We start from the raw sequence: 17,964 nt of genomic DNA on the forward strand, positions 1-17,964 counted from the left end.
TTTCTTTTTTCATGTCTTCAGTCTGTTAACCAGGAAGATTTATTTGTTATATTTCCAACAAAATTAAAACCTGCAAACAGAAGATGGTTGTTTTTTCTTTACTATTGGACACAGTTGGCATAGTGTTGCCACAGCACATTCTCCTAAATCCCAGGACTAGGAATTTAAAATTTTAGGAGCCCATTTTCTGAGGTCCTGACCTCACTTTTTTCTTGAAATTAAATGAAAAATTGGTAAGCATGCTTTGTGTGGATGAGAAGATACATCCTACAAGTGTATTTTGGTATACCGATACAGCTACTGAATATTAGTGAGAGTTAAATATAACTGTTGTATTTTACCTACATTTTGAGATCAGGCATTATTATTTATTTCTGAATTCTAGCACCTTCTCAAAAACAATTGTGAAAGGAGCCAAACGTGCAGGGAAGATGACAATTGGTCGTCAATACTTATTAAAGAAGAAGACAGGCACAATAGTGGAAGAAAGAGGGAATCGTCCAGGCTGGAATGAAGATGATGATATCTCTGGTAAAATATATTCATGTTATCAGATGAGCTTATGCATCCATTCAAATACACTGACCTCTCAAGAGATTCTCAAACAGTAATTAATTGGTAAAAGGGTCTATTTGAGACATTAGACTGAAAGGTTTCAAATGTTATCACTTGGTGAAGACTTTGAACTTTTATTACTTTCCCAGGTTTGTAGGAAATAAGGGGGAGCACAAGCTTTTAACTTAGTTTATTTGCAGCGGAAATTTTCAAATTTCAGATCCTTTTTTTAATCACCGAACTGTGCTCAGTACAACTTTGCTTACCACCCTGTATAGCACCCTGGAGTAGACAAGGATAACGTTGGCTAACAGCATTAAGGCAAACTTAGCAGCGTTCATGTACAGTATTGTTAAACAGTTTGTCATGAGCCATTAGTCTAGAATGGTTGAGTCTCATTCTAGAAAGGCAAGTGTAAAGAAGAAGCAAATAGCATAGGTTCTATCAACAGATATGAAAGTATAAAATGAGGGGATTTCTTCAATTAACAAAAAGTATTACATGTGAAAATATCACACTTCAAGACATCAATGGAAAGTATTGGTGCTGAAGGCAGAAAGTGTTCATTTTGTTTTGTTTTTTTCTAAATACCTCAGTTTCTAAAATGTGCTGCTGTCATTTACAGAGAGAGGGCGGGTGAGGTAATGTCTTTTGTTGGACCAACTTCTGTTGGTGAGGAGACAAGTTCAAAAATGTGTCTCTCTCACCAATGGAAATTGGACCCATAAAAGATATTATCTGACCCACCTTATATTTCTAATATCCTTGGATCAACATGGCTACAACAACACTGCATACAACTGCTGTCACAACATCCATTTTTTCCTAATCTGGATCAATGCTACTATAAAACATACCACTAGAGGGAACCAGATTCTCCTATACCTAAATAGGTATTGTTTTGTCACATCATTCTTCACTTTTTTTATTTACTATTTCAGATAATGAAGTGTATCAAAAATTAATTATTTCTTCAAAACATTACACAAGCCAAATGTTTCCTATTTATCACAGCACTGGTGTTGGAGATATATATATATATATATATATATATATATATATATAGGAAAGATTACAAGTAGGAAAAGGAGACTAATCTTTTTCCCCCTTTCTTTTGTTTTATTTTTGAAATACCTTTTTTCATTAATAAAATGATTGGACTGGTTGGTAAGTGTGAGTGGGACAAAATATGTGGATGTATATAAAGCTCATTTCTACTGAACTCTTAAGCTTGGCTCATTGTGTGCTCTCAAAAAGAATGAACAAAAGCCTTCAAGGAAAAGGCTAAAAATACCTAATGCTCGTCCCTCATCTGATGGAGAAGGGAAAGAAATCAGAGGGAAAATGTCCTCACATTAGTCAGAAATAACTCTCATCGTGTGGAAATCCAGATTCTTCTTCGGTCCTTGTCCATATAGATTCCATTTGTGGTGCGTGTCCACTTCCTGCGCTCAAGCTTGGATTCTTTGGCTAGCAGTGTCCACTGGAGTTGCGCTTGTACCCTGTATGTCCTGCTGCCCGGAATGCATAAAAGGCAGGAAGTGTTAGTAAGTTTAGTGTTAATGGGTTAATTGTTGTCTTCCCCCCACCCACCACACACACACCTTTAAAAAAAAAATTGTAAAAAAATTCCTTAGTTTGTGATGCTTTCTCAGTACCGGGTTCCAACCCTTATGGCTGAACTGTAGTCTCCTGGTTTTAAGAACTGCCCTTCTTGAGATGTGGTGATGCCACTTAATGATGGGCATTTTCAGGTTGTTCAAGAAAGCAAGAGGTGAGCAAGGCTTACACTCTTCGCTGCAGTTTAAGGCAAGTTGTTAGTCTCTGAAGGTCAGCACACCCTTCTCACCATGCTGTACTAGACTGGAGGTTGAGGCTGTATCTCAGACACAACAGTTAAGTCCATGGCCACATCTATTGCTATGAGGAAGTCCTATGGTTGATGTTTTCTGGCATACCTAGAAAGGTACAAACAACCTTGGAATCAGATTGAAACCAAATTTCAAAATGTCAAAATTTCCCATGAACCAGAAATTCTGAGTTTCAGCCAACTCACAAGCACCTTTAAGATCTTTGAGAAGTAACCACATCTGCACCAGACCTACTCCAAGCAGAGCTCCTATATTCAGCAGAGGTGCCAAAAAAGAGATGCCCTTTGTCTCCTCTTTGTCAGCCACTCACTGCAACAGCTTCAAGGCAGCTGATTTGATGCCTTGGTCAGGAGCCATTTATAACACCTAGAGGATCTTTTTTTACTCCTCTTCTCCTTTTGGAAACCATTTACTTTATTTTTTCAGCACCACAGACCATTGGGTCTTAGAGATCATCATAGTGGCATATTCCATACAATTTCAGACCCTTCCTACCCCCATCTCCCTTCCCCATCCCTTTTCATGGGTCCCTCCCACGAGAGACTGTTACAGCTACAGGTGGAATCACTTCTAAGTCTTAAAGCAGTGGAAGAAGTGCCTGTAGAATACAGAGGGAATGGGGTTTACTCCGATTATTTTCTAATTCCAAAGAAAAAGGGAGGCTGGTGCCCAATTCTGGATTTGGAGCAAGGTATTTAGCCGTCCCAAGTTCAGAATGGTAACACTAGCCTCTATAATCCCCTGCTTAGATCCCCAGGAGTGGTTTGCAGCTCTCAGCTTCCAAGTTCACTACTTTCACATAACAATCCTTTGAGCTCATTAGAATTACCTGAAATTCCAAGTGGGAAATTCCTATTATCAATATAGAGTTCTTCCATTCGGATTACCAGCAGCAACAACAGCATTCACAAAATGCTTCGCACTGGTGGTGGCTCACCTGAGAAAGCAAGGAATCCAGGTATACCATACCTCAGCGGTTGGTTTATTCCTGAGAAATCACACAGCACGTGACTAGCTCCAATCATCAAATACTTCAGCTTTTCACTTCCCACCACAAAGTCAACATATAAAAGTCAGTATTAGTACCAACCCAGAGGATACAATTCATAATCTACAGCAGCAAAGGTTTGTCTGCCTCGGGACAGATTCAACACCATCATGGATCTCAACAACAATTTACAGGCTCATCCTCAAACTTCAGGACAAGCATACCTCAGACTTCTAGATGACATGGCCTCCTGCACTTACATAATATAGTATGCCAGACTTCACCTAAGGCCTTGGCTACACTTACCCGCTAGTTCGACGGCTGGAAATCGAACTTCTGGGTTCGACTTATCGCGTCTAGTCTGGACGCGATAAGTCGAACCCGGAAGTGCTCGCCGTCGACTGCGGTACTCCAGCTCGCCGAGAGGAGTACCGCGGAGTCGACGGGGGAGCCTGCCTGCCGCGTGTGGACCAAGGTAAGTTCGAACTAATTCGAACTAAGGTACTTCGAACTTCAGCTACGTTATTCACGTAGCTGAAGTTGCGTACCTTAGTTCGAATTAGGGGGGTAGTGTAGACCAAGTCTAAGTCACATGGTTGAAATCTTTGTATCTTCCCAAAAGATATTATAGTCATAAAGGTGCAGGTCCCCCAGAAGTCCTATTGTTATTAAACTGGTAGAAGGACTATCCTTTTCCCCACCGTTGCCATCTAAGACACTAGTGACAAATGATTCCACACTCGAGTTGGGACTTCACCTGGACCATCTCCAGGCCCTAGACCTTTGGACTCTTGAGCACAGGTCCCAAGGAAGCCTGCAGTAGTTATGATCATGCTGGTACTTGCTTGGCCAAGACAGTTCTGGTTATCAGACCGGATTAATCTATCCGGTACCCTTCCCTCTTCCAGACATAATCTCCCAGAACGACGGGTAGATCCTCCATCCAGACCCTGATTCATTACACTTGACAGCCTAGATGAAGACTAGAAAACCATCATTGAGAGGAGTTGCTCTGCAGAAGTCCAAAGTATGTTAATCCACAGTAGAAAAGACCTACTAGACTTACATATTTGGCAAAGTGGAAAAGATTTGCTATTTGGACCCAGCAACATCAGTTAGCTCCCTTAGACACTCAGATATCTGCTATTTTGAGTTACCTTTTATTGCTGGAAAATGCAGGACTGTTTATAAGCTCTTTAAGAGTACAGTGGGTAGCCAACCATCGCTCCCATTCTGGGTCACACAGCATTCTCCCAACTGACAGTAGCTAGATTCCTTAAGGGCCATATGTACCTGTTTCACCCAGTTAAGGAGCCTTCCCCTGCTTGAGATCTCTACGATAGTCCTAGTGGGATTGATTGCCCACCCTTTTGAGTCTCTAGCTATGTGCTCACTTTATCATTTATCCATGAAGATAGCCTTCCTTGTGGCAGTAACATCTGCCCAAAGGGAAGGAGAAATATAGGTACGTATTACTATTACTATGACTGGTGCACAATATACTATATTACACAATATACATCTATTACATAAGGATAAGGTGGCCTTTAGGCCTCACTCTAAAATCTTGCTGAAAGTAGTCTCAGACTTCTAAGTAATACCTGATTGTCTAATACCAGTATAGCTTTGTCTTTTTTCTTATGCCCCACTCCAGCCAAGGGGAAGCCATACTGCGTACCCTGGATGTGCTTCGGGCACTATCATTCACTTTCAGGAATTCCCTGAGATTATTTGTAGTTTTCATAGGTAGGATGAAGGGCCTGGCAGTATCTGTCCCTAAAATATCTAACTGTTGCATCAGAGTATACTGAGCTAGCTAGTTTAGATCAGTGCCCACTCCACCAGGACCCAGGCAGATCCTGTGTCTTCTTTAAGAAGTGTACCAATCTCTGAGATATGTAGGGCAACTATGTGAGATTGGGTTCATACATTTCCACAACATTACTCCCTTGTTAGAGGCATCAAGAACTGAAAACCACTTTAGCAGAGCATTTCTTCAAGTCATTATTCAAATAGACTCCAAGCACCCTTCTCTTATATGCCAGGTCACTGCCTATGAATTAGTGTTCTGCAGTCTGACCCAAACCTGATGGGGCCCAACTACAAGTGTTGGGTCTGGGTTGGTTTGGGTGTGAAAACAACCAACCCCACTCAGGCTCAAGTCAGATTGGATCACCTCTTCTTGCCCCACGGGATCGGCACAGGTGGGTGCCCTGCTGGCTGCTGCCACCTCGCCGAGCTGTGTGTGCTCAGCAGTGAGTGTACTGAGAAGTTGCAGCGCCTCTCAGTCTGCAGTGCATGCGGCTCCTGTGGCATTGGCCCCACTGGCAGGAAAAGGAGAGCGGACTTCTCCTGTTCTGTGCAACAACAGGGTACATTATTCTTCTGGGCAAGGCTTAAATTGTTTTGGTGATGTGGGTAGAGAAGGGTTGGGTTGGTCTCCTGACCTCATGATGGACTGTGGAGCTTATTGCCAAAGGAAGTTGAGGCCAAGAACGTATAAAGAGTCAAAAATGGATTGGACATTTATATGGATAACAAGATATCTAGAATGATCATAATTAATGATAAATTTTGTGGAAGAGATATTAAACTTCATGTCTCATGTTAACTGTTAGAGATCAGTTAATTATTTAATGTGAGGCGCAGATTATCCAATATCTCCCTACTGTGGGGTTCTTATACTTTCCTCTGCAGCATCTGGTGCTGGCTGCTTTTGGAGACAGGATACTAAACTAAGGTTTCAGAGTAGCAGCCGTGTTAGTCTGTATCCGCAAAAAGAAGAACAGGAGTACTTGTGGTACCTTAGAGACTAACAAATTTATTAGAGCATAAGCTTTCGTGGACTACAGCCCACTTCTTCGGATGCATATAGAATGGAACATATATTGAGGAGATATATATACACACACATACAGAGAGCATAAACAGGTGGGAGTTGTCTTACCAACTCTGAGAGGCCAATTAATTAAGAGAAAAAAAACTTTTGAAGTGATAATCAAGCTAGCCCAGTACAGACAGTTAAGAAGTGTGAGAATACTTACAAGGGGAGATAGATTCAATGTTTGTAATGGCTCAGCCATTCCCAGTCCTTATTCAAACCGGAGTTGATTGTGTCTAGTTTGCATATCAATTCTAGCTCAGCAGTCTCTCGTTGGAGTCTGTTTTTGAAGTTTTTCTGTTGTAATATAGCCACCCACAGGTCTGTCACTGAATGACCAGACAGGTTAAAGTGTTCTCCCACTGGTTTTTGAGTATTTTGATTCCTGATGTCAGATTTGTGTCCATTAATTCTTTTGCGTAGAGACTGTCCGGTTTGGCCAATGTACATGGCAGAGGGGCATTGCTGGCACATGATGGCATATATCACATTGGTAGATGTGCAGGTGAACGAGCCCCTGATGGTATGGCTGATGTGATTAGGTCCTATGATGATGTCACTTGAATAGATATGTGGACTGAGTTGGCATCGGGGTTTGTTACAAGGATAGGTTCCTGGGTTAGTGGTTTTGTTCAGTGATGTGTGGTTGCTGGTGAGTATTTGCTTTAGGGTGGGGGGTTGTCTGTAAGCAAGGACAGGTCTGTCTCCCAAGATCTGTGAGAGTAAAGGATCATCTTTCAGGATGGGTTGTAGATCTCTGATGATGCGCTGGAGAGGTTTTAGTTGGGGGCTGAAGGTGACAGCTAGTGGTGTTCTGTTATTTTCTTTGTTGGGCCTGTCTTGTAGGTGACGACTTCTGGGTACTCGTCTGGCTCTGTCAATCTGTTTTTTCACTTCAGCAGGTGGGTATTGTAGTTTTAAGAATGCTTGATAGAGATCTTGTAGGTGCTTGTCTCTATCCGAGGGATTGGAGCAAATGCGGTTATATCTTAGAGCTTGGCTGTAGACAATGGATTTTGTGGTGTGTCCTGGATGGAAGCTGGAGGCATGTAGGTAAGTGTAGCGGTCAGTAGGTTTCCGGTATAGGGTGGTATTTAGGTGACCATCGCTTATTAGCACAGTAGTGTCCAGGAAATGGACCGCTTGTGTGGATTGATCTAGGCTGAGGTTGATGGTGGGATGGAAATTATTGAAATCATGGTGAAATTCCTTAAGGGCTTCTTTTCCATGGGTCCAGATGATGAAGATGTCATCAATGTAGTGCAAGTAAAGTAGGGGCGTTAGGGGACGAGAGCTAAGGAAGCGTTGTTTTAAGTCAGCCATAAAAATGTTGGCACATTGTGGGGCCATGCGGGTACCCATAGCAGTGCCGCTGACTTGAAGGTATATATTGTCCCCAAATGTGAAATAGTTGTGGGTGAGGACAAAATCACAAAGTTCAGCCACCAGGTTAGCTGTGACATTATCAGGGATACTGTTCCTGATAGCTTGTAGTCCATCTTTGTGTGGAATATTGATGTAGAGGGCTTCTACGTCCATAGTGGCCAGGATGGTGTTTTCTGGAAGATCACCGATGGATTGTAGTTTCCTCAGGAAGTCAGTGGTGTCTCGAAGATAGCTGGGAGTGCTGGTAGCGTAGGGTCTGAGGAGAGAGTCTACATAACCAGACAAGCCTGATGTTAGGGTGCCAATGCCTGAGATGATGGGGCGTCCAGGATATCCAGGTTTATGGATCTTGGGTAGCAAATAGAATACCCCTGGTCGGGGTTCTAGGCATGTGTCTGTACAGATTTGTTCCTGTGCTTTGTCAGGGAGTTTTTTTAGCAGATGGTGTAGTTTCTTTAGGTAATCCTCAGTGGGATCAGAGGATAATGGCCTGTAGAATGTGGTGTTAGAGAGCTGTCTAGCTAGTGAGGTAATTTCTATGTGTTAGAGAGCTGTCTAGCAGCCTCCTGGTCATATTCCAATTTATTCATGATGACGACAGCACCTCCTTTGTCAGCCTTTTTGATTATGATGTCAGGGTTGTTTCTGAGGCTGTAGATGGCGTTGTGTTCTGCATGGCTGAGGTTATGTGGCAAGTGATGTTGCTTTTCCACAATTTCAGTCTTTGCACGTCGACGGAAGCAATCTATGTAGAAATCCAGTCTGTAGTGGGCTGTAGTCCACGAAAGCTTATGCTCTAATAAATTTGTTAGTCTCTAAGGTGCCACAAGTACTCCTGTTCTTCTTTTTGCGGATACTAAACTAGATACTGATCTAGTGAGGTAATTTCTATGTTTCTGTGGTGGGTGGCATGTGGAATGTTCATAATTCCCACTTCTTTGGACCCTGTAGGTTAGATCCACAGGAGTAACCGAAGATCCCAAATTAACTTTCCCAGTGCAGAAGATTATGCTGAACTACTAGCTTTGGAATTATATGGGCTCATCTTTGCCTTAGGTTTAAATAGAACTGTTTAGGTCATTGATAATATTTGCATGCCACTGGGATGCTGGTGACAGTTTTAGGGTGTTGCTGCTTCACATATGCTCCCTTCCATCAGTTCCAGGATATTGTAGCCTTTATCTTAAATTACTTTAATAAAGTTTGTAGCCTGTTGGCTATAATTTGTATAAATTGGTATCAGTTGTCATTAGTCCCTGCCATCAGCAATTGCTGGATTTGGTAAATGTGATGTTTTGCTCAGAATGAAGCATCTCAGTCTACTTTATATAACTAGTGCATTTCTAAATACTAAGCTAGAAAAATATTTTAACTTCAGTTTCAGATGACAGTGAATTGCACACAAGTGGTACTTTGAAAGCCTCAGAAAAGTCAACAATGGAGCAGTTAGTGGAGAGAGCCTGTTTTAGAGACTATCAGCGTTTGGGACTGGGGACCATCAGTAGTAGCTCTTCTCGTTCCAAAACAGAATACTTCCGAATAACTGCATTGAACAGGATGTATTCACTTTGTAGAAGGTGAGTTAATCAGTTCACTCTTATGTTTAGAAATGTGTATCTGCCATATTACACATCATCCACAACATCCATTACATATAACACATCCATTTAGAGAGCAAAGTATTCTGAGAAAATGGTACTTGTCATAAACCCAAAACCAATAACATTGAACTTACAACAAACATAGCAGTGCTGATTTTCTCTCTTTTTGTTGTAACATATTTGTTAGCAGCTCTGTATGTTCAGCTACTAAGACTTATATTTTAGTTGGATCTATAATGTCCTTTTTGTACATTATAAAATCCTAATTTGAAAGCTCCTAAAGGTCTATTCTCCTGTCAATGCATGGGAGCTACATACAATCAATTCATTTTAAAGTTACTGGATGTTACACACCTAAAACTTCTGTTTGAGACTAGGAAAACAAGCCCCAGACGTGCATGTTTATTAATACAGTTCAAACCAGAAACTGCAAATAAGAACTCATGAACCAGTTGTTGGAGCACTTCCTTTAAAATGTTTGTCATATACTATATGTGAACTCCTGAACGTCAGTCAGAAGTTAATGCTTAAGCCCTTTTTATTGTGAAAGTTAACTGAGATTTATTATCAGTGACTACAAAAATGCTGTTTAACACAACAGCAAATCTGCAGAAGTTTCATCACTGAAGTACTCGCATCCTACAAAGACACTGCAGGCTAAAAGTTGTTTTCGTTATGGAAAAATGAAATTGCCATCGTTTTCATGGAAAGAGCACAAAAGAATATTAAATCCAGGCTGTTTGTCTCTTATCCAAAGCACCAATGTGACAGCAATACTTTTATTCAATCACTAGCGAATATTAGTTAAATTGAACCAAAGAAATCACTGCATTATATTAACTGTGCTTTTAAGTTGCTTGTAATCACTATATTTTTAAAATAATTTTCATACCTTTTCCTTACCCAAAAAATACCTGTTTGAATTTTTGTCACTATTTTGAGAAAAGTAGTCAATATCCAGTTGGTTTACAAATTTTGGGATATGAGTGGTTATTTAATGTCATGTGATTTTGGTTCAGGTACTGTATTTTAGGAAATAGACCATAAAATGGATTAGGCATTCATTCCCTGATGATAAAGTTCAGTAAATGTCAAATAAGTTCACTTACATTGTGTCACACACAATCCTATGTTGTGCATTATAGAAGAAGAGGGGTTCTTTAGGAAAATGTAAAATCTCCCGAGTGCTCTCTTTAATTAGTTTTCTATCAAAATAAAACTGACACTTTAATTGAATCCTCTTTGTAGGAGGTAGAAGAAATCTTTCAAACGCCTTGAATCCTTCTTCCACTTACATAACCAGAGACAACACTCTTGCTTGATTTTCTGTTTTCAAAACTATTATATCGTGGAAGTTCCCAAACTGTCTTTGTTTTGTTTTTTTAAACATTATATAACCAGCAATTTGTAATGTGCTGTTCCAAAATTGTTTCTTACTAAAATATTTAAATGCATTTTGACATGAGCCAGTTATGGTCAATGCCAAAGTACTGTGCTTTAATTCAAAGCATCTAAACATTCTTGCCTTTAAAATGTCAGCGCCTGTACACAATCACTGGTGTCAAATATAAAAATAATGTTTGTTTCCTTTGAAGAGCCCCAGTGATCTGTTTTTTATGTCTTTCTCATAAACCTGACTCTGTTCAAATGACAGATTGAGGAGAGAATTTCAGGAATAAATGGGGAGCAAGGAGATTTATCAACAAATAAGACTGTAAATGAAAGAAAAAAAGGAAGTAGTCGTTTACATTTTCTCCAATGAAATTTGCTTTTTAAAAATTCTAATACTCTTCATCCTATCAAAATAATAATCAGGAATACACTGTATTACAAAAATTAGCTATTCTTTAAAAGCCCTGGCTGGGATGATTTAGTTGGTGTTGGTCCTGCTTTGAGCAGGGGATTGGACTAGATGACCTCCTGAGGTCTCTTCCAACCCTAATATTCTATGATTCTATGATAAATAAAAGTGCATATATCAGTGAAAACTGCAGATTAAGAAATATACGTATCCTGTTTTAAAAAGGAAAAGGAAGGATCTTTTTGAAAATAATTCTGATTATCTTTTTAATTTTCTCTCTATTGATTAATATAGCTATCCTGGACTTTTGGTAGTACCTCAGTCTGTGCAGGACAGCAGTTTGCAGAGGGTAGCTCGTTGTTATCGTCACAATCGCCTGCCAGTTGTCTGCTGGAAAAACTCAAAAATCAGTACTCTGCTGCTAAGAGCTGGGGGCTTCCATGGAAAGGGAGTTGTCGGCCTCTTCAAATCTCAAAACACACATACTGCAGGTGAGCTTATGTTTCTGGACTTTCTGCATGTGTTGTTTCAGTGAAAGAGGTTCTTTTCCTTTAGAGATGTATGGTGTTCTCATGAATAAATTGTTTAATTTACAGCAACCCCACCTGCTTTCTTTAAACAATATTCTTTTAATTTGGTTTTGTTGTTGCACCTTATTTTCTTGCATCACACACAAGTTCATGTTGTCATTATTTATGGGATATAGCAATAGTTAGAACAAATTCTACCCATTTGACTCTCTGATGGCTTTGAGCATAATTTTAGTTTTACTTTGAGAGAGCTTTTTATAAAACCAAGGCCTGAGAGATTTCCAGAGTTCTGCTTGGGTTCTTTGGGTGAGATAAAGGTTCATCTTTCCCATGATCACCACTGGAACAGTGCAAGATCTGTCATAATGGAGTATCTTTGAAGAGAATATTGGAGGAAAGTGAATTGCATGTTAAGAGGGAAATGAATTGTGAAGGACACATTACTCTCGACTTTCACCTCCCACATGAGCTGCATGGTGTGTCTTTAATTCTTATTCTTTCTCATAGTTACTGTCTTGGTTTTATGTTTTTGAGAGGGCCTGAGTGAGCTGTATATGATGTTCTGTTCTGAAGATAAGATAATGACACTGAATAAAGTTAATACCGCAAAGATGTTAGCCAATAAGGAAAGTCTAAGTACTGGGAGAGGGATAGCTCAGTGGTTTGAGCATTGGCCTGCTAAACCCAGGGTTGAGAGTTCAGTCCTTGAGGGGGCCACTTAAGGATCTGGGTCAAAATCAGTACTTAGTCCTGCTAGTGAAGGCAAGGGGCTGGACTTGATGACCCTTCAGTCTCCTTTCCAGTTCTATGAGATAGGTATATCTCTCTCTATATATATTTTTTTGGGGCGGGGGAGGGGGAATACTTGTGACTGTATGAAGAAAACAGGACTGGTGCATCTCTTAGGCATATAGTGTTAGAAGTAGAATTCAAGACAAAAGTGAACTTGGTTATCTAAATAAGGAAGAATTTGGTTTGCGATTAACTATCCAAACCCTAGCCTGATCCAGAGAAATTAGAGCAGAATGAAGGGTCCTTTTACCTCTTTGAAATAAATGGTATCATGGGAGTTGGGAATTAACTAGCCAGTGGAATTTATTTCTAAGAAAAAATATCAGAATGTTGCTCAGAAAGCATGAGAGGAAAGTGGCAAAGCAGATATGCAATCAGTATAGAAATTTCTGGATCAATAAGTTCCTCCACTTCTGCAATTAAAGACTAAAAATCTGTTTTAAAGTACTTGACATTACTGAATAGTTTGCCCTGTGGAATTTTTCACTGTTAATAACATAATGTATTATGGTAAGCAAGTTACATAAAAGCAATGAGTGACTCAAGGTTCTCATGATGAGGATAGATTGCATGATTTAAGTATTTTCTGCATAATCCATTGAATAAAGTACTGCTTCATAAGTTATCTCTGTGAAATAACCATGGGAAATTGAAACTTATTAATTATATTTATAAATATTTTCAACTATTTATAAAGAACAGTTCACATCTGGCATAATATTTAACTATAAGAGCTTTGCATGTTTCACAGGCACTTGCAAAAAAGTGCTAAAACTTCAGAAATATTTTAATTAGAAATTCGATAACGACAGCAATATTTGGATTGGCTATTACGTTAGTGGTTAGTGGACTCTGCACTGGGTTATAAATTTACAGTGCTCACCAGGCCACACACTGTCTGTGTGGACCTTGCTGCCGCTCACTAGAGGTTCCCTAGTAGTACACTTTGACCTACTGCTCAAGAGCAGTTTTTCTTTTTTAATATCATTGGCTGTTCTGGCCACTGTGCACCTTAAGTGCCCTCTAGCTAAGGGCATAAAGGACAGAGCGTCCCAGCCACCTGTCACTTCCTTCTTCTCACTCATTGCTGCAAGAGAGAACCCTTGGAGTGTCCACATCCCTTGCTCTAGTTTTAGTGTTAATTTGTTGTGGTTAGGGTAGTTATTATTTCTTCTATAGGTTTCTTTTGCCCGTTGGCTATAATAAAATAAAACAACTTAATGGTTTATTCATAGGTTTTCTTTACCCCACTGTACAACGGGTTTACCCCATTGTATATTACTTTAAAATGGCTGACATCAAGTCACAGGAGTTTAAAATTTGCCCTCCTGTAAAGCAGTTAACAATCGGCATTTACCTAGGAGATGTCTCATTTACCTAGGAGAGGAACATGTCGTGAAATGTTGCTCCAAATGTTCATCATTCTTGTACTCAGAAGATGAAGGAGGCAAGACTCAAACTCTTCCTCCTGGAAAAATTGATGCAAGACTCATCAGATCCATGCACAGCCACAGAGAAGCTTCTTCAATCAAGGCAGTTGCAGTTGTCTCTAGTTTCCCAGTGAGCCAAACCCCTACTCTTAGGCCTTGGGTCATTTCTCACAAGACCCATTTGTCTGCCACATCAGCATTGACTTCTGAAAGGGGACCATCATTGACGCTGCTCCCAGGACAGGTACTGATCTTCTTCCCCAAATAGGACACAGAAATCATCCTCTACATTTTCTTCCACTAAGAGCCTGAAAGCAGAGTCTCATTCTAGTATCTCCATACCAAAGTTGAAGTTGGCACTGACCGTTCCCTTCCAGAGTAAGGACTGCACTGCCTTCAGTACTGATCCTACAGCACAGACCTCAGTACCAGCTACAGCACAGAGAGCTTTATTCACAGCACCATTGGCCTCTTTTTGATAGCCTCTGACACCACAACACCGGATGCCCAGGTGCTTGCCATATGAGCACCAGTACAATTCTCAGCATCAAGTGACCTCACTTTAGGGATCTGGGGCACACACCAAAAAAAAAAAAAACCTGTCAGGGACAGTACTTGGTCCTGCTAGTGAAGGCAGGGGGCTGGACTCAATGACCTTTCAAGGTCTCTTCCAGTTCTATGAGATAGGTATATCACATATTTTTTTTTTATTAGTCAGTCCTTGAGATAATAAGCAAAAAGTATCCCATCTGGTTTCAAGCTGTTCCAACCCCCTTCTTGACCCTCTTCGGGAACGCTTCTCACAAGAGACTTTGAAGCAAGAGATAAATTCCCTCTTACAACCAGGAGCAGTGGAGGGAATGCCCCTAGAGTTCAATGGCAAGGACTTTTACTGCTTAATACTATAGAAGAAGGAACTTGGAAACCGATCCTTGATCTTTGACATCTCAATGCCTTTATCCATTGTTTCAAATTCTGTATTGCTACCTTTCTATAATCCCCAATTTGGATCCTATGGGCTGGTTCATGACTCTCAACTTACAGGATGACTCTTTTCACATTTTGATACATCCAGGTCACAGGAGGAATGAACATCATACTATCAGTATGGAGTCCTGTGCTTTGGCCTTTCACCAAAGTTCTGGCAATGGTGCCAAGCCCATATGAGAAAACAAGGACTCCAGGTACAATGCTATCTAGAAATCCATTTAGACAAGGAAATCCCCACAACAAGTGACCAACTCATTTAAATTATTCTAAATCTCTTTGCATCACTGGGACGCCAAGTCAAAAAAAAAATATCCACACGGATCCCAAATCAGAGCATAGAACTTATCAGAGCCATGTTAGAATCTAGGTCAGCAAGAGCATACCTCTTTCAGAGATTTCAGACAATGACAGACTTCATCAGACAGTTCCAGGAATACCCAAAAACACCATTGAGGATCCACCGCAAACTCATAGGGCACATGGCAGCAGGCACTTACACCACATTCATTCAGCTCCACCAATTACAGATTATGGGGAGATGGTCTCCTCAGGAGATGGTCCTATATATAAACATTCTAGAAGTCAGGGCTATTCAACTGGCTTTTCTACCTCTTATTTAAGGCTTAACTATCCATGTGTTCATAGAAAACACCACAGCAATACAACATATCAACAAGCGGGGTGGGGGAGCCAGATCCTCTTCACTGCCAGGAAGTCATGCATTTCTGGGATTGGTGTATCTGTAATCATACCACACCTGGCCTCCAGACTACTTTGTCGGATCAATTCAGCAGAGACTTGTTTGAAAGAAACATGATCCCTCAAGAGCTCAGTCCTTCGTGTCATTTTTTGCGTATGGGGGTTTCTAAAATTGGAACTGTTTGCAGCAAGTGCCATATGTTCTTCTCCAAAAGAGGCATCCACATGGATGCCTATCTCACCCTGTGGGCTCCAAATTTAATGTATGCCTTTCAACCAACACCTGTGATACCCAAAGTTTGGAGGAAGGTCAGGCAAGATGATTGTATGATCATGATAGTCCCAGAATGGACCAGGCAGGTATTCAGATCTAATGAATATAGCAATACAGAAACCTGCCTGATTTCTCAGAACGATGACCCCAAATCATTACACCTTGAAGCCTGGGTGCTGGCTTTATGACATCTACTGAGCAATGCTGCTCTGCTGCAGCCCAAAACATCTTTCTTCAACGCAGAAAACCTTCAACCAGGTTGAACCTTCAATCTTACGAGGCCAAATGGAAGAAGCTTTCTATCTAAGCAGTTCGGCATCAGTTCTCAGTGTTGACCGTTCTAGTTTCAGCAATATTGGAGTATTTACTTTCTCTGAAGCAGTCAGGACTCTCTCTCGGCTCAGTAAGAGTACAACTGGCAGGGATCTCTGGAAATCAACCTCCTATTCAGGGTTTTCACACCCCATAGGGATGAAGTCCATGCTTGAATAATAAGAGTATAACCATAGGAATTTGCCACCGACCACCTGACCATGCTGGTGACAGTGATTGTGAAACGCTCAGGGAGATTAGAGGCTAAAAAATCAGAAAACCCAACAATAATGGGAGATTTCGGCTATCCCCATATTGACTGGGTACATGTCACCTCAGGAAGGGATGCAGAGATAGAATTTCTGGGCACATTAAATGACTGCTTCTTGAAGCAGCTGTCCTGGAACCCACAAGGGGAGAGGTAGTTCTTGATTTAGTTCTAAGTGGAGCACAGGATCTGGTTGAAGACATGAAGATAGTTCTACAGCTTGATAATAGCAACCATGATGTAATTAAACATCCCAGGGGTTGGGGGGAATACCAAAGAAACCCAACACAGTAGCATTTAACTTCAAAGAGGGGAATGACACAAAAGTGAGGAAACTAGTTAAATGGAAATTAAAAGGAACAGTCACAACTTGTTCATCTGCACATCTACCAATGTGCTATATGCCATCATGTGCCAGCAATGGCCCTCTGCCATGTACATTGGCCAAACCTGACAGTCTCTACGCAAAAGAATAAATGGACACACATCTGACATCGGGAATCATAACATTCAAAAACCAGTAGGAGAACACTTCAATCTCTCTGGTCACTCAATAACAGACCTCAAAGTGGCAATTCTTCAACAAATAACTTCAAAAATAGACTCCAACATGAAGCTGCAGAACTGGAATTAATTTGCAAACTAGATACCATCAGACTAGGCCTGAATGAAGACTGGGAGTGGTTGTGTCATTACAAAACCTAAACTTAATTTCCCCAGTACTAATTTCTCCCTACTGTTACTCACACCTTCTTGTCTGTAATGGGCCACTCTCCTTCAAAAGTTATTTTTCCTCCCCTGGTATCCGTCTGTTAATTGATTTATCTCATTAGACTGACCTAACACTTGGTAAAGCAACCCCCATCCTTTCATTTATTTATACCTGCTCCTGTATTTTTTACTTCATACATCTGATGAAGTGGGTTCTAGCCCACAAAAACTTATGCCCAAATAAATTTGTTAGTCTCTAAGGTGCCACAAGGACTCCTCCATTTTTTTTATTTTTTTTTTTTTATTTTTTTTATTTTTTTGCTGATACAGACTAACATGGCTACCACTGAAACCAGTCACAAGAGTGAAGTGCCTATAAGCTGCATGGAGACTATTTAAAAACACCATAACAGAGGCTCAAACTAAATGTATACCCCAACTAAAAACAAATAGCAAGAGGATGAAAAAATATCATCATGGCTAAACAGCAGAGCAAAAGAGGCGCTTATAGTCAAAAAGGCATCCTAAAAATTAGAAGTCAAATCCTACTGAGGAAAATAGAAAGTAGCATAAACTCTAGCAAGTCAAATGTAAAATATAATTAGGAAGGTTAAAAAAGAATTTGAAGAACAGCTAGCGAAAGACACAAAAACTAACAGCATTTTTTTTTTAAGTACACCAGAAGCAGAAAGCCTGCCAAACAATCAGTGGGGCTTCTGGACAATAAAGGTACTAAAGGAGCACTCAAAGAAAACAAGGTTGTTGAGATTACCACAGCTGAGCCATTCTTTTTAGGTGAGAGTTCTGAGGAACTATCCCAGATTGAAGTGTCAATACAGGAGGTTTTGGAACAAACAAATAGATTAAGCAGTAAT

General features: G+C 40.4%; 1 protein-coding gene across 1 annotated transcript in view; it reads left to right on the plus strand.

Annotated features, from left to right (window-relative positions):
• Nucleotides 1–17,964, plus strand: part of SBF2 (SET binding factor 2) — a 107,027-nt gene that overhangs the window by 24,800 nt on the left and 64,263 nt on the right. Inside the window, exons 8-10 of the mRNA XM_034770035.1 lie at nt 386–531; nt 9,060–9,258; nt 11,378–11,574. Of these exons, the coding sequence (XP_034625926.1) occupies nt 386–531; nt 9,060–9,258; nt 11,378–11,574 (542 nt within the window). The remainder of the gene's footprint in view (nt 1–385; nt 532–9,059; nt 9,259–11,377; nt 11,575–17,964) is intronic.

This window comes from Trachemys scripta, chromosome 4 (genome assembly GCF_013100865.1).
Source record: "Trachemys scripta elegans isolate TJP31775 chromosome 4, CAS_Tse_1.0, whole genome shotgun sequence".
NCBI classification, from domain to species: domain Eukaryota; kingdom Metazoa; phylum Chordata; order Testudines; family Emydidae; genus Trachemys; species Trachemys scripta.